The sequence below is a fragment of the Fundulus heteroclitus genome, chromosome 8, assembly GCF_011125445.2.
Source record: "Fundulus heteroclitus isolate FHET01 chromosome 8, MU-UCD_Fhet_4.1, whole genome shotgun sequence".
Taxonomy (NCBI): domain Eukaryota; kingdom Metazoa; phylum Chordata; class Actinopteri; order Cyprinodontiformes; family Fundulidae; genus Fundulus; species Fundulus heteroclitus.
Window position 1 is genome coordinate 3,538,802 of NC_046368.1, and position 24,283 is coordinate 3,563,084.

The 24,283-nt window shown below is 44.1% G+C and overlaps 1 protein-coding gene across 2 annotated transcripts; it reads left to right on the plus strand.

Annotated features, from left to right (window-relative positions):
* The first annotated feature begins 1,343 nt into the window (after positions 1–1,343).
* LOC105925726 (stromelysin-3) lies at positions 1,344–23,336 on the plus strand. 2 transcript variants are annotated; one of them, XM_021316191.2, is made up of 9 exons: positions 1,344–1,515; positions 13,213–13,281; positions 16,588–16,856; positions 17,047–17,190; positions 18,299–18,432; positions 18,521–18,735; positions 18,987–19,191; positions 21,918–22,178; positions 22,269–23,336. In XM_021316191.2, the coding sequence occupies exons 1-9, from the start codon at positions 1,411–1,413 to the stop codon at positions 22,388–22,390; spliced, it is 1,524 nt and encodes a 507-aa protein (XP_021171866.2). In that variant the 5' UTR covers positions 1,344–1,410; the 3' UTR covers positions 22,391–23,336. The 2 variants fall into 2 exon arrangements, with proteins under 2 accessions (XP_021171866.2, XP_012717161.2); XM_012861707.3 differs by lacking the exon at positions 13,213–13,281 and having other exon boundaries at positions 1,345–1,515.
* The last annotated feature ends 947 nt before the right edge of the window (positions 23,337–24,283 follow it).

Consider the following 24,283-nt stretch of genomic DNA (forward strand, 5'->3'; position numbering starts at 1 on the left):
ATGTGTTCCTCTGTCAGGCTCTGACATCTGGCTCCATGAACGGCGTCACACCTGCAGGCTGCAGGTGAGACGCCGTTCCACTGAGCAGACCTTTGTCTGGGTGCTACCTGCAGCAGCTGCTCAGGTGTTGCTAACGTCTGTCTGGAAGATCCAGATTCATGCTGGAAAACAGACACTTTCACACCGAGCCCTGACCTCACCGGCTGTGGCTAATTGCTGGGTGGCGCTGCAGCCTGATGACAGGGTCAGCTTGAGTCAGCTTCGCCCGACCTTCTCCTGATTTACCACCTAGACCTACTTTCTAAGGCTGCTTCAGTTTCTGCAGGTTTCTGAACGTCAGCATTTCCATCAGGCTGGACTTTGACTGGACCGCTTGTTTTTACAGCTGCTGATGTGTTCGGGATCATTGTTCTGCTGGTTGGAGGAAGTTTATTTAATGGTACTGAACAAAGTTAAACCCTGTCAGATTTAGCCACCAGGCTAATTTCCATCCAGGAAACCAGGCAGGTTAGTGAGCAAAAGACAAAGAGAGAACATTGAAAGGGAATGACGACCCAGTCAGAACCGAGCTGGAGGAGTTTGGTCTACAGGGCGGTTCAGGTTCTGCTCAATGACTGCAGAGAGTCCGGGTTCTCTGTCAGTAAATTAAACCCACATCACCATCCGGCCACTCTCTGCTCCACTCCTTCTAAAAGGTCTTCATGCTGAGCTTCATGGTCCATCATCTCTGGTCCTTCCTCCAGGAGCAGCTCTGCTGACCTCAGTCCTGCAGCCATCTTGGTTCTGGAGAGAAGAGGCTTAACAATTAATCAGAATTAACAATTAATCAGTAATTAACCACAATTAGGATAAAGCAACATGAATTCAGGGTAAAATAAATATAAATTTAGGAATAAACCACAAGAATGAAGCTATGTTTACCACCAGAACACCCAGGATAAACTGAGGGTCAGCCGAGGACGAGGTGTCCTTCTACCTGTGAACACCTGTGTGCTCCACAGCTGCAAACTGCAGAGACTTCTTCATAGACGTGTTTCTACTGAAGCTGATCAGTCGATCGATGCTTCTGATCGGCACCACGGCGCTGATCCGGTCCCTGTATGAACGTCAGAGCTCTGCTTGGTGTTTCCTCACAGTTTCCTGGACAGTTTTGTTTAAGAAGTTCTTCCTGAAGTGGTGTTGAAGCCTGAGGAGCAGGTTGTGTATCTGAGGAGGCTTCATCTCCCCTGACAGTAAAGCCTTTGAGTGAGCAGCAGAACGGCGGCATGTTTCCTGCTCTGCTCTGGGAGCAAAGGGTTAAATCATGTCTGAGGATAAAGCAGCTGGGCTTCTGTGGAGGAGCTCCTCCTGCCAGCATCGCCTCCCTCTCTGTTGCTCCTTCAGTCTCCCTGCAGCTCCCGGAGGAACAACATGATGCAGGTCGTCCTGTTCTGCTGCGCCGTCTTTTCTCTGCAACTTTGGCTCTGCGCTGACTCTGCGCCGGTGTTTGAGGGCAGGACTGCCCAGCAGCTGCAGGTGAGTCCATTAAGGAGAGCAGAGGTTCTGATGCTGCTGAGCCCAGAGATGGACTAACAGGAGAGGTTCTGACCAGCAGAGAGGAGCAAATGTCAGGAGAATTAAACCATCTCCTTTTCCTAAAGGACACCTGCAGGGTATTTAACTACAGAGCATCCATGGGATCTGAACAATGTGCCTACAGCGTGTATATTAGATACTAGTTAGGTATTTATTTAGCTTTATAAGGTTCCTAAGGGCTACTTAGAGGGCACCTACAGGGAACTTAACGGGGATTTATCACGGTTTTAAATAATTTATTTTCATGTTGAAATCATTCAGTTGTCGTCTATAGAAAGTGAAACAGCAACACTTTGGTCTGAATTCCTCGTTAATTTACCCCCTCAGCTCCTCTTTGACCCCCGTTCTGAGAGCGTCTCGTTTTGGTGCCGTCTCTTTAAATTCAAAGAGCGCAGAGCGTTCCACCCTGTTCGGCCATTTTTGTAGTCTGCTGGGGAACACTAATGAACTTTGTGGGTTATTACACCCAGCAACCAAACGTTTTCACTCATCCACTTGTAGCTTCAGCTCGGACTACAAAATCGCTCTGAGAAATAAAATCGCCGTGTTCATGAAATTGGTACTCTGGACCTCCCTCACCTTGTTTAGCAGCTCTGCAGCAAACACCGTGATGTAATTGTTTAAAAAAACATAATAGAGACTTAAAGGTATACTATGCAACCAATATATATTTATAATAATAATAATAATAATAATAAAACAAACTCAATATGCTTGCATGTTTATTTGACGTTAACACGCGGTTCTTTGTTGCTTTCGCGCGTGCATATAGTGAATGGCAGGGCAAAAACACATGGAGTTCTCACCGTAAAGCGACTCTCGCGATGATGCACGAGACTTCTGAGCCTGTGGATGCGGGCCGTGAGCTCTTGCAATTGCAAGTACGGTAATTCCCCCACAGACCCCCAGGGCGGCCAAGAAAACCTTTGTTCGACCTGAAATGACTCATTTAATCATCCAAAACGGTATGGAACACATTAATTAACTGAAAAATGTTGCATAGTATGCATTTAAAAAAATCAGACTCTACCAGAACATAAAGTTCTCTCTGCAGCTCCTGGAGAATAATTTCATCTGCTCTCCCAGAGATTTCACGTTCACAATCACAGGGATTTAAGGGCTGAAAACATGGATTTTACATTTTGTCCCCTTTAAGGTGTACTTCCTGGTTACTACAGGGTACGTCTGCACTACACTAAGAACACTCGCTAGCATGCTAACTTTGAGGTGCATGAAGCGTAGCGTCAGTGGCTCTCTGGGCTAGCTGTGGATGTGCGCTGCGTGTTTAAAGGGTCCTTCATGTTGGTAGTGAGTGGTTTACTTAGCAGATATTTCTACCTGAGGATGCGTCCAGGTAAACTGCAGAGTTTATATGACGCAGACTAGAGGCCGGCTAGTGGCGACGTCTGCAGAGTGATTCCTGAGAACGTTTAGCTCACACAGCCAGCAGTCAGTTCTCTGTCTGTGTTTCTGCCAAGCTTTGGTTTAAAGGTTTATATTAGTTAGTTTTGCCAGTTTTAACACTTTAACCTTTTAGGACCTCAGAGTGTTCATGTTTTCTCTGTTTGTCTAAAGATACGGTTAAAGTTTTACAGCGTACGTCGTTCTGTACATGGATGAGACAGATTATGTCAGAACGGCTAAACTGCAGAAGTGTGAATGTTGTTTAAATAACAGTTGATGACATTTATAACCACAGAACATTAACTTTATTTCCCCTGAATGTGTAGAACCGTGTCTGTTAGCCAGTCTAACCTGTCACAGAGCCTAGGGCTGTCCTATATCACCCAAAGCTTTTATTTGCTCATATGTTCCTCTGCTGGTCATTTTAATCCGTTTCTTTTAACTTTAAAGGTTTTAAGTGCGATCACGTGTTTCTTCATTGATATTATATAGATAGATAGATAGATAGATAGATAGATAGATAGATAGATAGATAGATAGATAGATAGATAGATAGATAGATAGATAGATAGATAGATATCTTTATTTGTCATTTTGTATGCACAAAGTGCGTACAGAACGAAATTTCGTTTGCGTACAGCTTGAAAAAAGTCACTCTAGAAATCACTCTAAAAATCACAGTAGATTGCACTATTTTTCAGGATTACACAACCTGAGGCTGCAGACATTAGCCGGTACCGGTACAGTCCAGAACAATGCCTGACAAACTGAGGACCTGCTGATTAAACGATTTTCCCCTTTAAACCCAAAATGGTCCAGTTTAAACTGAACTTGGTTCACAGACTAATAGGGATGAAAATGTTCGTATTGTAAAAGGGTCACCAGCGGTTTCAGGAGGTGAATGATGGCGTTATCAGGCTGTTATCAGGCAGTTATCAGGCAGTAACCAGAGCGTCTGACGGTCAGTGACTGACCATCAGGAGACCCGCTGCAGGCCCTCAGACACGTTAGACAGCAGCAGGAGGAACATTGTGGTTCTCCTCATAAACGCTCTGGATTCAACACAGGAACAGCAGTTATGTTTACATGCACAACATTCCTCTATCAGATTAAAATGTATTTGGATTAAATAATCAGATTGTACCGATTATATGGGAACATAATCCATTAATAACGTTTCTATGCACGTGTCTTTATTCAGAATAGAACCGCTCTGACATGCACAGTTATCAAATTCCCTTAAGAAAACCACAGAAGAAGAAGAACTTCCCTTTTTGCTGAACAACATGAAAACAGTGAACAAAGCAGAAGTGTTAGAGTTAGTCTGTCTCCTGAGTGATGGACTCACACCAGCTTCAAATCACGTTTAAAACTGAATAAATAAAAATTTTGAGCTCTTTTAATGTTTCAGACAGAAAGGTTTTTATCTGGAGACGTATTTCTGCCACTCAACAACGCAGAAATATGTCAAATTTACGTCAGGCACACATGTTCCACTCAGGTCGGTTTGCTGCATTCAGAATAATTAGAACCTGCACATGACACAGTTTTATTCTGATTACTTTTGTCCCTGTTAACGTTGCTACTGAGACAGATTTATCCACACAGTTCATGACTGGAGAGAAAATCTTGATTCCATATTGATTCATATCCATCAACATTCATTATGGAGTCCCCCACTCACACACATTTTTAACCAAACGTTGAGAAAAATAAAACTTCATTTCTTATTGCCTGAATATTTCATGTGTATAATTAAAATTAGCTCAGACTCCCAATGAATGATAGATTCTAAACTAAAGCTGATTCAGAAACAGTCCAGAGAGGAAGACCCTCCAGACGCTGAGCATCCAGACCACCCTGAAGATGACAGCAGACACACGGAGGATCTTCTCCTCCACTCCTCTTGTTCTGGCGTAAACGTTCCTTCTGGCTGCAGGAGAACATCCCGGCCGCTTGTTGATTTAAGACGTTTTCCTGATGGATGCCAGAGCTCCTGGGAGGGTTGTTGGCGTCAGAGTTTGCAGGCAGAGGCACGTCACGGTGCAGCTGGAGGGGGTTAAACTCTGCTGGTGTGCTGAGTCAGGGAAAAAGAGGAAAACAGCCACTTAGAGCGAGACACGCAGCGAGCTCCAGAACCCAGCAGAACCCATCCGCTGTTTGTTCTCTTCAGGAGAACCGTGAAGTTCGCTTTATTCCTGAGCTGATCCATAAATTCACATCCTAATCCGTCACCAAGCAGCTGCTGACAGATTAAACCTGCAGACAATAAACCCGGTTCTGTTGTTGGTGACTCAGTGTTGATGAATGTTTGTGGATAATTTTAGCTCCACGCACATTTGGCAGCCAGAAGGAATTTAATCTCTATTTTCAGCTTCTGCTTTTTCTGCTGCTTTTATTTACCGGGCGGTTTTTTAATAATGAGACAGAGACTGGCTGCCCTGACACAGAATCTATGGACAGACGCATTATCGTCCCCATCATCAGCAAAACTCGCTTCTATTGATGAAATGAGGAAATCACAGCCACAGCACAGGGAGACAGCAATGAACTCTAAATCAGATCTGAATCAAATGCTGATTGTATTTTGCATTTTGTGACAGTTCTTGCGTTCAGCTCATTTGAAATATTAGAAATAAGAGCAGAGATGAAGGTCTGTGACTTCTGAGCACTGGAAAATGGTTTCTGTATGTTGAAATCTCGTGTTTCTTTTGTTGTTTTCCAGGAAGTTTCTTTTTTCTGGGTCTGCCCAGATGTTCTCCTTTCTGTTCTTTTAGATCCACGGTTTGGGAACCTCTCTGCAGTCAGGTCCATGTTTCCTGTCAATCAGCTGCTGCCGCTCGTTAATATTTAATCTCCTAAATAACGGCCAGCTTATCTAATCCAGGGTGGAGATTATTTTTCTGTAGCTGCATGAAAACTCGGCACCTCGGGGTTCTTCTACAGTCCAAAAAGGTTAAAACCAGAACTTTACTTCAGTTCTTGTAGCTGAAGATGTTTTGCTCTTCATCTGGAGAGATTTCTCAGTTTGATGCTGGTGAGTCTGAAGGTCTGAGCTTTTAAAGCTGTAGGGTCGGTTCTGCTTTGGTGCCGTTGTTAGCCGGGCTCACTGAGGGATGTTTGGACCCGTGCAGGACGGAGAGAATTGTTCTGAAACTGACTGGACCTCAAAGCTGAAATCTGAGGCCTCCTGCTGTCTGGAGATGCTTCCAGGACGTCTTTCTGCACGTCTGTCTTCTCCGTCCAGAATCTGGTTGAGCTGCAGGTTCTGATGCTGGTTCTGGTCCTGAGGAGCCGGCGCTGCTGGGTGGAGAGGTTGTGGAGGTCAGGATGTTCCTCCCTGCTCTGGGTCTGAAATGGAGCGGACGTCGTGTTTGGAGAAGATCCTTCTGGGTTTCTCTGATGTTCCAACAACGTCTCTGCAGACCGGCTGAGAAGCTCGGGTCGTCTCCAGGCTGCGGTCCATTGTTTGGTTCTGAACCGGTTCTGGGCGACAGGGAGTCTTCGTCAGCACATTTCCACGCTCCACAATCTGTAATCATCCCTTCAGTTCAGACAGATTGATGTCTGTGAGGCATTAAAAGCCTTCGATAAAAAACAACACGACTCCTTCACATCATCCCATAACCTGAGGCCACAGAAGCAACGACAGCTTCACATGAAATATGCTTCACATGAAACATGCTTCACATGAAATATATGCTTCACATGAAATAAGCTTCACATGAAACATGCTTCACGTGAAATATGCTTCACATGAAATATGCTTCATATGAAACATGCTTCACATGAAATATGCTTCACATGAAATATGCTTCAGATAAAATATGCTTCACATGAAATATGCTTCACATGAAATATATGCTTCACATGAAATATGCTTCATGCTGGAAGCTTCAGCTTCAGCACTTTGACCTGCAGGAAGGAAACTGACTGCAGGTTTACTCTGAGACGCCTTCAGTTTAAACCTGAATGTTTAAATGACAGGAAACAGGTTTATTATTTAGTGAGATTATCACCTTCGTTGATCTAAAACAACTCTTGTCTTTCTGTAAATCTTTCTTCTATAAATAAACATACCTTCCTACCGTTCATCTGTCAAACAGACAATTTGTTTCCGTTTCTTCAGATGAATGAAAGAACCCCAAAGAAAAAGAGAAAACAGGATTTTAAGCTAAATTACGGCGATGAAAAACTTCCCAGAACTAAACAGGAAGTGAAAAAACATTTAAAGGACAAACGAGAAGCTGTCAGGTTAAAAAACGTTGTACTTACAGCAGCCTGTCAGTTACATTTAGAGACGTTAACGTTTAAAATATTACAACATAAGTGAGAATTTACAATATGGTGCCAGATTATGTAAAGGAGAAACTGCAGCATTTGGCATTATCTGCCTAATTCTGATCTTAAATAGAGTTTAACCATTTTAATCATTTAATTAAAGTATATCTCATTAATGCCAGTAATTCCTATTCTACATGTCTTTCCTGAGAGGATTGACTGGATGCTGGAGGCGTCTCCTGTAGAGCTCAGGATGTCTGGAGATGTCTGATGAAGACCATGCTCAGGATAGTCCATCATCTTCATCAGTGCACATCATTATCTGACTTGGTAGCTCATCTGTTTAACACAAAATATTCCAAACCTCTCAGCAGCAACATTAGACATAAAGGAACAGTTAATCTGCAGCTTTCAGGAGGAATCGGCAGATTGTGTCGTTGTTTCTGGTTTCACGCTCAGCAGCGATGGAAGAGGAGAGGAGAGACGAGATAAACAGTTTTAGCTAAAGATCTGAGCAAGATAAACTAAGCCGAGCAAAGAGGGCGTAAAATCAACAAAGATCAGCTAAACTAAAGTGGTAGGACTGATGAAGCAAAGCAAGATCAGGCTGCTGCATCTGCTGCACTTCTAATGCGGTTCTGCATGAAGGTTGCATGTTCTAATGCGGTTCTGCATGAAGGCTGGGTGTTCTAATGCGGTTCTGCATGAAGGTTGCATGTTCTAATGCGGTTCTGCATGAAGGCTGCATGTTCTAATGCGGTTCTGCATGAAGGCTGCATGTTCTAATGCGGTTCTGCATGAAGGCTGGATGTTCCCCAGCACATGACGGGGAACCTGGACACGTGTCTCATCCTCTGACTGCCGGAGCAAAGAGAGACGCATTCAGTTAAGGTGAAATGAATTAAGATGAACATGGATTAGGTCAATTTAGCTGAAATAAAATGAGCTGAAATAGATAAATTAGGATAAACTAAGATAAAGTGAGACTGTATTTTATTTGCTGACTGTCTGGTGGACCCTGGTTCCGTTTGCCATTTATAGCAAAATGACTAAAACGGATCATACAAGAGATTCAAGAGATTTCTCCACATCTGGTTCCGCTGATCAACATCAGACTCAATCTGGGGATCATGTTCTCTTAACCTGGAACATGTTCTTTTAATCTGGATCGTGTTAATCTGGATCATGTTAATCTGGATCATGTTAATATGAATCATGTTAATCTGGATCATGTTAACCTGGATCATGTTCTTTTAATCTGGATTGTGTTCTCTTAAACTGGATCATGTTAATCTGGATCGTGTTCTCTTAATCTGGATCATACTAATCTGGATCATGTTCTCTTAATCTGGATCATGTTCTTTTAATCTGGATTGTGTTCTCTTAAACTGGATCATGTTAATCTGGATCGTGTTCTCTTAATCTGGATCATACTAATCTGGATCATGTTCTCTTAATCTGGATCATGTTCTTTTAATCTGGATTGTGTTCTCTTAAACTGGATCATGTTAATCTGGATCGTGTTCTCTTAACCTGGATCATGTTAATCTGGATCATGTTCTCTTAATATGATCATGTTCTCTTAATCTGAATCATGTTTTCTTAATCTGATCATGTTCTCTTAATCTGAATCATGTTTTCTTAATCTGGATCATGTTAATCTGGATCATGTTCTCTTAATCCCACCAAATGATGATCAGATCTGAACTGTGATTAAAACGTAATTTATCGTGGTTTTATAAATGAGCAGTTCTACCTGCAGCGCAGGTACTGACACTTAAACCATCAGCAGCTCTTATGAAATCTGCAATTATCTATAATGGAGCTTGATGATTAGACATCTGATTTAATTTGATCCACGTTTGATTGAATCCCTTTGATCCACAAACATTATCTGCAGCCGGCATCGTGTCTGCTGATACCTGGGACTCTGCGGTTAAATATTTAGACATTCTTTCCACTCCAAGCATCATTTCTCTTCTGTCTGGACTGCCTGCATCCAGCTAGCAGCGCCTATGGGAGCAGATATAAGCAGAAAAGTTTTATGAAGTGCGATCGGACCTCTTGGCTGTTTTAACAACAAGTCACCGGGTTAGTTTTCCACTTTAATATCAGATGGACCAGGAAGCTGCTTCCACAGCGGGCTGCTGGGTTTGGTGAGCTCATGTCGGAGCTAAACGGGGATTTCCAGACATCTGCAGTCCTGAGCCGTAGATTTCCATGTGGTGAACATATTTTAACTAATGCATGTTCATGCCTGCATGATTCCACGAATGTTTGCGTATCAGAGACTCACCTATGTGAGCACCTGCTGGATGAAACTACAATGGGCCTATTTGTTTACAGGTAATTTTGGTCTAAGCTCCTCAGCTTGAGATGAGACAACCACACGGTCCTGCTGCGACATGTCGTCCCGTACGGAGGACTCCCAGCAGCCACTGGGCTTTGTTCTCCCAGGAGGCTTCGCTTGTCAACACTCGCCTTCACTCTGTTGTTATTTAACCAGAACCAGAAACACACGTTAGAATATCTGCTGGATTTTCTCAAAGCCACACAGAGTCATCGTGATTTCTGCAACCATCAACAAGGTTCTGGCTGAGTTCTACTCGTCTTAGCAGAACAGACAGAGTTTGTCCTGCTGGAGGACCCAAATGTGTCCCAGAGGCCCTCAGGTGCTGGGTGTTAGAATTTAATAACAATATATATCGATCGATGCACGTGTGCCGCGATAGGAAAACAGTGTTCCTATACTCTTAGCATCATGTAGGTTAATGCTGCAGTCATTACATCCTCCCAACCAATCAGAAATGCAGGCATGGGGGGTGGGCTGGGGGAGGTAGAGGTGTTGGTCCTGGTGGGTGGTTGGCTGGCGGGCCCTGCGGCCTCTCCCCGGCCCCCGGGCTATGGTGGTGCCGCTGGAGGGGCCCCTTTCTCCGGGTGGGGCTTTCGGGGAGCGGGGGTGCCTATTGGAGTCAGTAGGGGAGCTGGCTCCCTGGGTTGGCTCCCCAGTCCTTTGCTCCCCATCCCCGGACTCCTCCCTCTGCCTGCTCCATCACGCCGCCACACATGTAGGTCCTTGGGGAGAGGGCGTTACTGGAGGTTGCCACCTTTTGGTGACGTCCCTCTCCCCAATTTTATCATGCATTTTAGACACTTTCACTCCAAACATTTTCACAACGCACATCCATGTAGGCCACGATATGGGGGGGGTGGGGGGAAGACGTCTGGGGGGGGGCTTATGTTGTGTGAGCCTCGCCCCGGGCGGGCTCCCATCACCCCCTCTCGCATTTAGACATTGAGGGTTCTTCTGGGTAGTTGCTCGGAGGGGGGGCGCTGGCACCAGCTCCCTTCCGGAGGGGGGGTGGGCTGTGCCGTGCACCCCCTTCGGTGCTCCCAGTTTTAAACACACCTGAGAACAACATGCAACAACACAACATCTGAGCGGGCGTAGGGAGGATCGGGGGTCTTTTGCACACCCCCGATCTCCGATCGCGGCACGGAGTCTGGGGCCTGGAGGAGGTGCGGGCCACTGGGTACGGGGTCTTGGCGGGGGGCTGTTGCGGCTGGCCGGCGGCTTACCGGATCTGGGGCTGGCGCCTCTGCTCTCCCCAAGAAGGGATGGGGGGCAGGGGTGGCTAGGGTAAGGTCGGGGTGGGAGGGGGTTTATTAGGTATATAGTGGGTGATGGGGGGCTCTGATCGGATGGCCCGTACGGGTCGTGTCGGCCCCCCATCTTTGGGGGGCCTGGTCCGGGGGGCGCCTGGTCCGGGGGCGGGGCCGGGGGTCGGGCACAGGCAGTCGTATTGTTGAATTGTGGTGACCCCCCCCCCCCCCCACTTGGGTTTTTTGGATGTGAATGCTATGTGAGAATGTGTGTAAAGCGTCCTTTTTTTTATTTATTTTTTATTTTATTTATTTATTTTATTTATTTATTTATTTATTTTTTTTTTTTTTTGGTGTCTGTGTGTGGCGAGTGGGGCAGAAGGGAGGGATGGTGTGAATGAGTGTTTTTTTTTTTTTTTTTTTTTTTTTTTTTTTTTTTTTCCAGGTTTGGGTTCGGTCCGCTCCCTCTCCCAAGATCATCTCAAGTCTCCGCTAGGTGCGGAGCCCATCCCCCCACGTCCTGCCCTCCTCCGCTGCGTTGGCGGGCGCCTTGACCCTCTGGCGCGTTGACGGTCCTCGGGTTTGGGGCGGGTTCCCGGGTGGGCGCCGGCCCATTCCCGGCGGTGGCTTCGCGGGGCCTGGCCCCCCGGGGGGCGGCCGGGGCCCCTGCCGCGGGGGCGGGGCGCCCCCGGGGCCTCTGGCCCCCAGGGCCCATGGCCAGGACCACTTCAGCGGGGCCGGCTGCCGGCGGGGCCCACGGGCTCGTCCCCGCGGCTCTTGGGGGCGTCGGCATTGCGGTGGCTGGGGGATTTCCTCGGGGTCGTCTCTCCTCTTTCCTCAGGGGGGGGTTGTACATTTCCTGTGAAGGCCCCTCTCGGGCGCACTGCTTTGGGGGCCCCTTTGGGAGTCCGGGGTTATGGGTTCCCTGACCCCTGCCTCTGTGCTCGGGGAACGTGGGTCTTCGGTTCTCCACAATCACTATCAAGCCATTTCCTTCTGGATAATTTTCACCTAAACTAGTGCACTCTCACAATCTCCCACAGGTGCTGGGTCCCAGGTATTAAATGTTCACTTATATACAGAAAGGCTATAATTTATTTACTTTCTTTTACTTTTTTTTTTTTTAGGTATCACATTACACATGTCAGCTTAAATAATAATACATATGATTTAGCAATGGTATCAAGGTGTTACACGATTGTATCTGTTGCTTTATGTCTGTTGGTTGTGCTGTTCTTTTTGTGTCTCTTTCCAGGTGATGGAGCAGACAGAGGAAGTTTTATCATTCTCTTCCTTTTATCTCTTCTTTCTTTCACCTCTTCTTTCTCTTTTTTTTTTTTTTTTTTTTTTTCTCTCTTCTTGTTTTTCTTTTACTCTCCTACTTTCCCATTGTAGTGTCCATATAATTTGAAATTCTCCCTGCAGGAATCACAATAAAGCTATTTACACGCACAAATCAAGCGGAGCATTATGGCGAAAGCTGTTTGCTCCACTTGTGAAAGTAAAATCTGTCGAGCTCTATTTGGCATTAAGATATCAATTTTTATTGCCACATTGCTAGACAGGACACTGGGAAAAAAAAAAAAAAAAAAAAAAAAAAAAAAAAAAAAAAAAAAAAAAAAAAAAAAAAAAAAATGCAGACCCAGAATGCCCCGCCCCCTTCATGGAGTTCAGAGAGCACACGTTCTTTCTTTTTTAAAAACTTGCAGTTTTTCTAAGACGTTGGTTGAATAAAGGGTTGACTTTTAATTAAAGGTAGAGTAAACCATTGTTCTTTTTTTATAACTGCGTTAGACCGTCTTACCTGGTCTTCCGCTCCTCAGGGGGATCGCGCGAAAAAAATAAAAATCTCCCAAATCTTCTCTGGTCTTATTTATTTCTACTGAGGTCTTCCTCTTCTTCTCATAAACATGAACACGGTTTGCTTCCTTTGACTCTCAGCCATGTTCAGAGTCTACAGTGAGAGCAGCGGAGCTACAATGAACGGCTAACACAGAAGCTAACAGCTAAGCTAACAGCTAAGCTAACCGCTAAGATAACCGCTAAGATAACAGCCAGCAAGCGAAAGCTAAAAGGGAACCAGCGTTATGTGACCGCGTCTGAATGACGACATGATGGAGAACCAGTAGATGAGGAGATCCTCCTGGAACTCAAAGCTGAAAAAGATCGTCTACTAGACCTTTAAGCTAAACCATGAAATAGCCAGGGCTGCACTTAAAATAAAAGTTTTGAATTTTTAGATAACTATCAATATCAATCAATATGATTTTTATTTTATTGGTATTTTTCTATATCTCCCAGCCATAGTATGTGTCAGACGTGACAAAGATCAAAGCTTTCTGCCCTCAGATCACTGAAGCTGTGAAGCACGGCGGTGGCAGCATCATGCTGAGGTTCTCCTTCAGTCCAGTGGTTCTGGTGGGTTCTACAAAGTAGTTGAAATAATGAAGGAGAATTTCCTCTAAATTTTTCAACTAACCTCAGATTAACATGAGAAAGTTGAAGCTGCGACACAATTTGGAACTAAAATTGTCTGATTAAATGACGGTTTGGGTTGTAATTATAGTTCTAATTATATGAATTATTTGATTAACAGATTTGACCAATTATATGTTTTAGGAATATTGTTCTTTACTATTCTAGATTTTAATAGGATTTATGTTTTTCTATTTATGGTCATTTTAATTACCAGAAGTTTAAATATACAATATTCATTTAATCTAATCCACACAATTGTGTTTCCACATTCCCCGTATTCTCTTTAACTGACTGATTTCTCACATTTAATCACTCTGGTGCTCCAAACAGAACTTTACATTTATTATTATTATTAAAAATAATAGAAATCTTCCCTCTGGCCTGTCGATGACCCCTTAAAGCCTCTGATGATGTTTTCTGGTTCAAATATTTCTCTGTTTTTGTCTTCATAATCTTCATTCAACGAGGAGCTTTTCAAGCTTTGCTTTCGGCAAATGAAAATTATTTATCAGGTAGAGTATTTAAATCCACTTTATACAGAGATCATGATGAGGCTAAGGTCGACCAGATTTAAAGATTTAAACAGGATTTTATTGATTTAATCAGATTAAATGTGTTTTGTTGCCAGAATAAAGAGCAGGGCTGTTTTTTCCTCAGCTGATGGATTAATGGCTGTTGAAACACGTTCAGGTTCATAGATCATAAATTTATTGTGACAGACGCTGGGAGGAATGAAGGAGCAGGCAGGGCACCGTCTGATGAAGTCCTTACAGGCCTGCTTGATGGAAAGAATGGAGGGCAGGGCCGGTGTGAAAAACGGAGGATGGCCTCAGTTACCCTGCAGGACCAAGATGATCTCACAGTTCACAGCCATGGTTTGGTAGACGGAGCAGTTTACGGTCCAATCACTGCAGAACCTGCAGAACCTGCAGAACCAGCCCAGAACCTCAGGAGGGACGAGGCTGCCAGTCCATCAGGGCCGCCTGTTGATTAATGCAGCATAAATAGGTTTTACAGGTGAATGTGGGAAAAGGTGGGAAAGCCATTAAGAAACTGCAACTGAGTTGTTTCAACAGCAGCTAGAAGCAGAACCTCAGTAAAACTTTGATGTTGGATGGAAAAAATTATGAGATTTTTCTTTTGTAGCTGAAAACACGACTGATTATCTGAGTTTCTGTTTGCTGTGAAGCGAACGCAGAAAGATGCAGACGCCGTGTGATTATCTGTTTATTTACATTACCTTTATCGCATGTTTTCCTGATATCATGCAGTCCTACTGCACTGTGGACATGAGGACAATCAGGAGTCAGCAACATTTTTCCTGAACTAGAATGTGAAGTTCACACATTTTAAAATGAGACTAAATGCACCATTTTACAGGCAGAATGAGTTTATTAACGTCTTCAAGCATCTCGTGACCCTGAGGAGGAGACAAAGTCCTCCAGGATGGAGAACTGAAATGTCCAACTTTCGTAGATTCTGGGGTTAATCCTCCTCTGAAGATTATTTCAGCTCTGGGCCGTTAGTTACTCCTATTTCCCGTGGGAGGAAGCGTGAACTCACGGTTCACCATTTTGTTTTTTGTTAAATTAAAAATGATGGTTTATTATGTAGTGATGTTGTCGATGAGGACTGGGTGAGTTTTAAAGTGTCGTGGCGCATAAAGGTGAGAAATGTTGCCCCAAATGTTGTGTCTTCAGACGGCTGGGTCAGCAGCTCTCAGCCTTTGCTGCTGACGGCTTCAGTTTGCTCAGCAAAACAGGAAGCAGGACCTGGAGGAGCTGATGATGAAGGAGGATGACTCTCACGATCTCAGCACCTCATTACACGTCTGAGCTCCTGTCTTTATCATGCCATGCTTACTGCCGTTTGATCTTGGCTGCTCTTACAGCGGACAGTTTGCAGACTCCTCGGTTTACTGTGGCAGTAAACTCTGTAGATTTGGCTTTTAAGTAGCTTCTGTTAACCCTGCGTCTGACTAGCTGCATTGCTGTGTTTCTGTCATATTAACAGACAGAAACACAGCAGCAGTGACTTCATTTCACTTTATCATCTTATTGAATAAATGAACAACAGCTTGTCTCCTCTGTTTAACCTACAGCTGCAGCATAGAACAAAATGAGGGAGAGAAACTGGGTGTAAAGTGTTTGGGCTCTCCTCCGTGGAACAGAAATCACAGTGAGGAACGTATCCTGACTTAAAAGTCCAAGATCTCGTTTTTCTCCAGATTAAGAGCTATGCTGTGAAGCTAAAGCTCTCAGAGAACGCTGCCGCTTCAGTGTGCAGGACCGTGATGACATGTTTCTCACTCTGCAGCTAAACTAGCTGAACATATAATCTTTCAGCCTAATTGGGCTAAAACTGTTCTCTGATTCACTAAAGTTCATTTTAAAACAACTAAACTAAGTAGTTGGTGTGGGATTTTGATCCATAAATTGGTGAACATGAGTTTTATGCCATATTGGTTTAAGGACTGACATGAATTAGCTGTTAGCACCAACATTAGCAAGCTAGATGTTAGCTTGCTAATGTTAGTGCTAATGATGCTACTAATCTCTAAAAATCTCTTATTTTACGATGAGGAATGCCTTATATATATATATACATATATATATACACACACAATAAAAATAACTATTAATGGACATGAACTGCTGCATGCTAACGTTTGCGTTAGCATAAGCATTTAGCACACTAGTAGATAAAGCTAAGAGACAGACCTCTTGACAGTGTGTACAGTAGCCTATATCATTTACAGTGCCTGAACATCAAGAAAATTAAATTCATAATAATTAGGGTTAAACCTCTGCCTGCTAATCTTTGCATTTTGCACAAAATCTGCCATGGATGCTATCATTATCATTAGCATGTAGCAATCTTTTAAATCTCCTAGACCAAGCTGAAGAAGGGAGCGGTCATTTAATAGTAGCAAACACAGGAATTTGTGTGACATGACATTAAAGAAATTAAACTGCAGGAATAAATGTCCAATGTTGTAATTGTCAGCACTCTACTCTTAGTATGTTGTCCAAAAAATGGCTAAGCACGTAAATGTTAGCATTAACATGTACAATGTTTTAAATGAAGGATTAATTGATCCTCTGTTTTGATGAGTTGAGTTAACAAATATTTCATATGCAGCTAAAATGCGGATGTGGTTTTCACAAACACTTTATCTATTCTAGAATTTTATCTTTATAAAGTCTAATAAAGTATTTAATGAATGCAGAAACTGTCTGTCTGCAGGGATGGCCTAACAGCAACAGCCATGTTGTTCTAAAGAAGAGGGGTCGACACAGGCAGCACACTCTGGACCAAGAACCCCATTTAAAGTCTGTTCTCGGGTCCAGAAATGAGACGGAGCTCTGGAACCGTCCTCGCTGTGGAGTCCCAGACTATCCCAGAGTAACGCCGCTCAACGGGTCACACCACAGCCTGAAGACGAGCAGAAAGCAGCGCGGGAAAAGGTTTGCTCTGTTTGGAGGACGCTGGGACAAAACCGACCTCACTTACAGGTAAGAAACTCAATGCCTTGTTTTCAAGTTATTTTCACTTTGACTAAATTCTCTGAACCCAACTCCTCTGGACTCTGAAGGTCTTTTTGCTGAACTCTAAGTCCTCCTCAACAGATCCGTTGGGTTTGTTCCTGTTCCATTAGTTCCTGCGTCATAACGAACTTCTTGAGGACATGTTTGTGTCTTTCAGGATTGTTCGTTTTCCCTGGCAGATGGCTGAGGACAAAGCTCGGCACATTTTGGCGGAGGCCTTCGGGGTTTGGAGCGCCGTCACTCCTCTGACGTTCAGAGAAGTTGTTCATGAGAGAGCGGACATCATCATCGACTTTACCAGGTGGGAAACCAGAGAACGTCCACCACAGGTCCACCAGAACCAGAACAGAACTATGTACGCCTAGAGGTCTGCTTTTAGTTTCTAAAGATACTCTGGAAAATAGTTTTGTTGAATAATAAAAGACAAATCTGTGAGTACATCAGAATCAGGTCTAAACAATATTAGAAAAGAGAAGCTGTCAGATTAAACCCGGCGATCTGCATCAGAATCAGGGCTGATCGATTTTAGCAATAATCTAATTGTAATTTTTTATGTTAATATTGCGAGTTAATGCGATTTTTTACAGTTTAATTTATCGTGTCTTTTTAAACACATACAAACAACAAATCAATTTGTTTCCTCGCCGTGCGGATTAGTTGCTAAAAGACCCACAGCATCTAAACTCAGAGCAGAAATGATTATGTTCTGCGGACGATTTATTTCAACCAAAACTGTGATTTTGACTTTTCTCTGCATTAACAACAAGCTACAAAAATTGGCCTCTAAATAAAGATGTTTGTAAACAAGGACTATTTAAAACAAGAACTTTTAATGTTTCTATTAATCAGAATATTATTCAAGAGAACAGCTTTTAGTTGATTTGGACGTCAATCCTTGTTGAACATAAAGTGCAACAAACAGGTCAATCAGTGTATTAAACTGATTGACCTGAACCTAATGCTATGTATGATTATATAAACTCTAAAACAAGTAATAAAATTAGATTATCTTACCAACTGTCTTCACCCCCCCCCCCCCCCCCCCCCCCCCCCCCCCCGGTCACCATCCCTCCACCACCGTGCTTCTCAGTGGGTATGAAGTGTTTTTCTGTTTGCTTTTCTCCAAACACGGAGCTGTACTTTCAGACCACATATCTGTTCCTGAGGACATGCAGTGGTTTTTGCCCTCAGGTCTAAAATGTGAAGCACTTTACTTTTTCAGAAACTGCAGAAATCATCTGCAGAGCAGAGTTTGCTTCCTCTGACCTCTGAACAGTAAAGGTTGAATTTATGGAGTCATTGTTTCTGGTCAGGATGACGCCCTGAGATGCTAAACAAACAGAAATGGCTGTAAATGTTTTATATTTGTCAAAAGATAAGCTCATAGTTGATGATAGTTGATGTTGCAGATACTGGCATGGTGATGACTTACCATTCGACGGTCCTGGAGGAATTCTGGCCCACGCTTATTTCCCCCGTACGCTCAAAGAGGGAGAGGTCCACTTTGACTATGATGAAGACTGGACAGTTGGCAACAGTGTTGGTAATCTGATTTAGCGTTAAATGTGTCGCCTTCACATAGATCTGTGAAAAGTGAATCTGATGCTGGACTAATCTCTGTCCTTGTGAAGGTACCGACCTTCTCCAGGTGGCGGCCCATGAGTTCGGCCATGTTCTGGGCCTGCAGCACTCCTTGGAGCCCGACGCTGTCATGTGTCCCTTCTACAGCGATTCCTACCCGCTGAAGCTCAGTGAGGACGATAAGAGGGGGATCCAGTATTTATACGGACCCCCCCGCTACACGCCACCGGAAATAACGGAGACCAACGAGATCGAGACTGAACTGGTGAGACCAGGACCAACAGTCCTGATCCAGTCCTCATTTAACTTCTGCTGCCCAGAAACAAAATAAAAAGCTTCCAAAGGTCAAAGAAATACCTTCAGACAGCTTGGAGAACTTTTGATCAAAACCACTTTAAAAGATGACAAGAAGGTCTGACAAACAGAAAGAAATGAGGGCTGGATCAAGCCTTCCTTTAAGGTTTTAACCTTTGACCCCAGGCAGGAAGAGGAGTGATCTTTGTCTGTTTTCCTCAGCCGGACGCCTGCAGAACAAGCTTCGATGCCGTGTCCGTGATCAGGGGAGAGCTCTTCTTCTTCAGGTCTCGTTACGTTTGGCGTATCCGTGACGGGCGTCTACAAGCCGGCTATCCGGCCTTGTCTTCACGCCACTGGAGCGGCATTCCTGACTACATCGATGCAGCATACGAAGATAAGTCTGGAAACATCTGGTTCTTCCAAGGTAGAGAAGAAAACACAACGCTTCTGTTCCTCCTCCTATTAACAGCTGATTTATCGTTCCTGCTGCTCAGACGGTTCCGTACTGAAGCTCTTTAGATGCAGAGGTCACCTCATCTTTAATTTCCTGCCTGGGTCAGATATTTGCTGCAGAGGTCAGGAGGTCGAGGCAACCAGGAAAAAGGTTAAATATGGTGGAGGGTAAAGTACTTAATTTGGTGAAAGTTACGTTATAGTGTTAAAATAGCCACAAATGACAACATTTAAACATCACAGGTGCATAAGTAGTTAAAATTCAAGCCTAATGTTGAAGCATCTTTTGCAGGAATCGTAGCCTCGCGTCTTCTTGATTCTGTCCCTACAAGCTTTGCTGTTTTGGGTTTTTACTCGTTGTTCTCTGCAGATCTGCTCAAACGTTAAGCCCAGACTCTAACTGGACCATTAAGGACCGTTCATGAAGACGGATCTTTTTTATTTGAAAATTAAAATGAAGCTGGTTTCATGTAAATATCTAAAAAAATAAATAAAGCTAATTTCCTTTGTCCGCCTGAGAAGGAGGGAATGAGCCAGTGAGCATCTGGTGCTCAGCAGCATCTGTCACCAGGTGAGTCCCTGACCGCTGGGCCAAAGAACCGGGTCAGGTGGACTGAACACACCTGTTCAGTACTTTTATTCAGGATTTTTAACTGATGGATCATTTCAGTCCATCAGGATCCAGATTTTAAAACATTCTGTCCAGGAGTGATGCTGAAAAACTAGTCCATGCATTTGTTACTTCAAGGCTGGACTATTGTAATTCTTTACTATCAGGAAGTCCACAAAATGCAGTTCAAAGTCTTCAGCTGATCCAAAATGCTGCAGCAAGAGTTCTGATGAAAATCAACAAGAGGGATCATATTTCTCCAATTTTAGCTTCCCTTCATTGGCTTCCTGTTAAATCAAGAATAGAATTTAAAATTCTCCTTCTAACGTATAAAGCCCTTAATAATCAAGCTCCATCATATATCAGAGCTCTGATTACCCCGTATGTTCCTAACAGAGCACTTCGCTCTCAGACTGCAGGTCTGCTGGTGGTTCCTAGAGTCTCTAAAAGTAGAATGGGAGGCAGATCCTTTAGCTATCAGGCTCCTCTCCTGTGGAACCAACTCCCAGTTTTGGTCCGTGAGGCAGACACCCCGTCTACTTTTTAGACTAATCTTAAAACTTTCCTTTGTGACAAAGCTTCTAGTCAGAGTGGCTCATGTTACCCTGAGCTACCTCTATAGTTATGCTGCTATAGGCTTAGGCTGCTGGAGGACATCAGGGTCTATTTCTCTCTCTCTGCTGAGTTCTCCTACTGCTCTCCAATCTGCATTATTGGTTGTTATTTCAGCTTTTAACTTTTTGTTCTTTTTGTTTTCTCTTCATAGAAGGTACACCTGGTCTGGTGTTCTGTTAGCTGTGACATCATCAGGGGAGGCAGATCATCCTCTATTACCATCTAACATAGAAAGTACTCCTGGGTCAATGTGAGCTTCTGAGCTTTCTGTGTCTCTGCTCTGTCTTCTCTGACATAGAAAGTACTCCTGGGTCAGTGTGAGCTTCTGTGCTTTCTGTGTCTCTGCTCTGTCTTCTCTACCATAGAAAGTACTCCTGGGTCAATGTGAGCTTCTGTGCTTTCTGTGTGTCTGCTCTGTCTTATCTACCATAGAAAGTACTCCTGGGTCAATGTGAGCTTCTGAGCTTTCTGTGTCTCTGCTCTGTCTTCTCTACCATAGAAAGTACTCCTGGGTCAATGTGAGCTTCTGTGCTTTCTGTGTGTCTGCTCTGTCTTCTCTGACATAGAAAGTACTCCTGGGTCAGTGTGAGCTTCTGTGCTTTCTGTGTCTCTGCTCTGTCTTCTCTACCATAGAAAGTACTCCTGGGTCAATGTGAGCTTCTGTGCTTTCTGTGTGTCTGCTCTGTCTTATCTACCATAGAAAGTACTCCTGGGTCAATGTGAGCTTCTGAGCTTTCTGTGTCTCTGCTCTGTCTTCTCTACCATAGAAAGTACTCCTGGGTCAATGTGAGCTTCTGTGCTTTCTGTGTCTCTGCTCTGTCTTCTGTAACATAGAAAGTACTCCTGGGTCAATGTGAGCTTCTGTGCTTTCTGTGTCTCTGCTCTGTCTTCTCTAACATAGAAAGTACTCCTGGGTCAATGTGAGCTTCTGTGCTTTCTGTGTCTCTGCTCTGTCTTCTGTAACATAGAAAGTACTCCTGGGTCAATGTGAGCTTCTGTGCTTTCTGTGTCTCTGCTCTGTCTTCTCTAACATAGAAAGTACTCCTGGGTCAATGTGAGCTTCTGAGCTTTCTGTGTCTCTGCTCTGTCTTCTCTAAGCCCCAGTGGGTGGAGGCAGATGAGCGTTCACACTGAGCCTGGTTCTGGTTCTGCTGGAGGTTCTCCTCCCTGTTAAAGGGGAGTTTTCCTCTCCACTGTCGCTTCATGCATGCTCAGTATGAGGGATTGCTGCAAAGCCATCAACAATGCAGACGACTGTCCACTGTGGCTCTACGCTCTTTCAGGAGGAGTGAATGCTGCTTGGAGAGACTTGATGCAACCTGCTGGGTTTCCTTAGAGAGGAAACTTTCTCACCAACCTGGAGGATCTGATGGAGGCTGACTTTGGAAAGAACCTTGAGATGATGGGATGTTAATTAGAGCTATATGAATCAAATTGAATGTAATTGAGCTTCTGTGTTTTTGCTGTGGCAGGCGACAGCTACTGGGTGTTTGATGCTGAGAGGAAGATATCTGGACCGGTACCGGTGCAGCAGCTGGGTCTTCCTGTGACAGACATCCAGGCGGCTCTGAGGTGGGAGGAGGACCACACGGAGAAGATTTACCTCTTCAAATCTTCCTTCTACTGGTCCTTCGACGTTCAGGAGAACCGAGTGAAGGAGCTCCACCCTCGCAGCATGCATGAGTGGGCAGGACTGCCGGGCCACATCGACGCAGCCTTTCTGGACAGCTACGGTGAGAACCGGGCCGGATCCACCCAGCCGGGTCACTGACTGGTGGCTTAGAGCGTTTTTAGTCCTCTGACCTGTTTTACCTTCTGGACAGGTTACGCCAACTTCCTGAGTGGGCGGTACTACTGGAGGTTTGATCCGGTGGCGCTGAAGGTGCTGGAAGGCTACCCTCGCAGAATCGGGATGGATTTCTTCGGCTGCTCTGAATCTGTATAAACACGTAAAGTCATTAGTTAGAAGAACCCGCTGAGTCGTGTTTCATTAAGACGTAGAACCTTGACCAGGATAAAACAGGAACAAGTCCAGTTGCTCATGTACAGTCGGACCGAGCCTTTCATTAGGATCAGCTTGTTCTGATCCACGTTGGGGGAACTGGTGTCGGCCGGACGGCTCCAGATGTTCTCCAGATGTTCTTGTTCTCCAGATGTTCTTGGCCTTCTGTCATCGTTGGACTGTAGCAGGACGTTCCGTCTTCAGTCCATCTTTACACGGGTCCGGATCAGAACCGGACAGAAAACCGTTCCCTGAGAGTCACAGCAGCAGCAGGCGGTTCTGTTGGAGGTTACAGCAGAACATCAGACCCAACATGGCGGCTCTGTCATGGACTTATAATAGTTCTCATTATCTGCTGAAGTCCTCGTTCCTCACAGCTGTGGTTCTCATCCATATTTTATTCTCCTGATAGAACATCTGGTAAAGTTCTGAAGAAGAGACGTTCCTTTGATTTCTCTGTGCTTCCTTTATTTTATATTTAAGCTGATTGAGTTTCTGATCAGTGCAGGACGCTGATGATGGTTCTAAACCACAGACCCACTGCAGCTTTTACTCTCCTGGTTCTGTTACCGTTCTCTTTGAGTTCTTTTGACTGGCCCCAAACCCAGAGCACGACTGACGGATCTCTACCGGGCCCGGTCCGGTTCTGCTTCTGGTCAACAGCCCAGGAAGAAGCGAGGCGTATTTCATTCAGGTCCATTTTAAAATTCTGTCATCTTTGTTTTTTAAGAGTTGTTTAGCAGCAGGTCCAAAGTACGAGCCGGGCCATTTCTGTGCTGGTTCTGTTCGGCCCAACCGGAGTACGGCAGGGACACAGGCTGATGTGGAGCCAGGCCTAAAAACAGAAACCAGTCATCTTCTGCCAATTTATAGTAAATATGAACTAAAACATCCAAATATTTATTTGGACCTAAAAACAAACACAGATAAATGACACCAACAGAACCAATGAGGTTCTTATTTAATAGAATGAGAAAATAAATGAACATAAAATTTATATTTAAAAACATCCTGAAAAGTCAGAAAAAAATATGTATTTTTAAAAGAGATTTAAAGACGGCCGGAGAGGAAACCTGACTCACTGCAAAGAGGGAACTAAAAGTTAATTTGTCTTGAAATTAATGTATTTGTTCTTGATTTGAGCAGATAAATAGGATGATCTGCCAGTGGAATGAGTATTTACCCCTAAAATAACATAATTAGATATATTCACTTGAAATAAGATGATGGACACGAGTTGTACCAATTTTAAGTACAGAAATCTCATTCCATTAGCAGATAATCTTATTTATCTGCTCAAATCTAGGGCAGATACGCTCATTTTTAAGAAAAATGTACTTTTAATTCCCTTTTTGCAGTGCAGGACCAGCTACAGAGAAGGCCCGGTTCCATCTGGGCCCGGTTCTGGTTAAAGATCACAGAACCGGGAGGCAGACGGGGGGCGAGGCCGTTTAAAGAGTTAGAAACAGATAAAAGAATCTTAAAATGGACCCAGAATGGACGGGCAGCTCAGAACCGGGGAAACGGGCTCAAACTTGTGATTATTTTAATCTGTACCTGTAAAAAAATAAATAAAACTATAATTTCCCTCCGCCTTTTCAGTTCTGATCCACTTTGTGTTGCTCCGTCTCGTTAAATCCTGTTAAAACTCACTGAGGTTTGTGGTTCTAATGGGAAAAGTTCTTCTGCATTCACGGGTTCTGGATGTTTTCCAGAACCAGAACCAAACACACTAAACAGCTGGACCTGACTTTAAAATGTTCTGACTTTACAAAATAAATGTTGTTCCTTCCAGAACCCATCCAGATCTGTTCTGAAGGTTCTAACCAGGTTCTG

Excerpts from the sequence above, each read along its gene's own strand:
- LOC105925726 (XM_021316191.2), top strand. The coding sequence starts at position 1,411 with ATGATGCAGGTCGTCCTGTTCTGCTGCGCCGTCTTTTCTCTGCAACTT. Across the intron at positions 18,736-18,986 it reads ACGAGATCGAGACTGAACTG|CCGGACGCCTGCAGAACAAG; the intron begins GTGAGACCAGGA and ends TGTTTTCCTCAG. Across the intron at positions 22,179-22,268 it reads AGCCTTTCTGGACAGCTACG|GTTACGCCAACTTCCTGAGT; the intron begins GTGAGAACCGGG and ends CCTTCTGGACAG.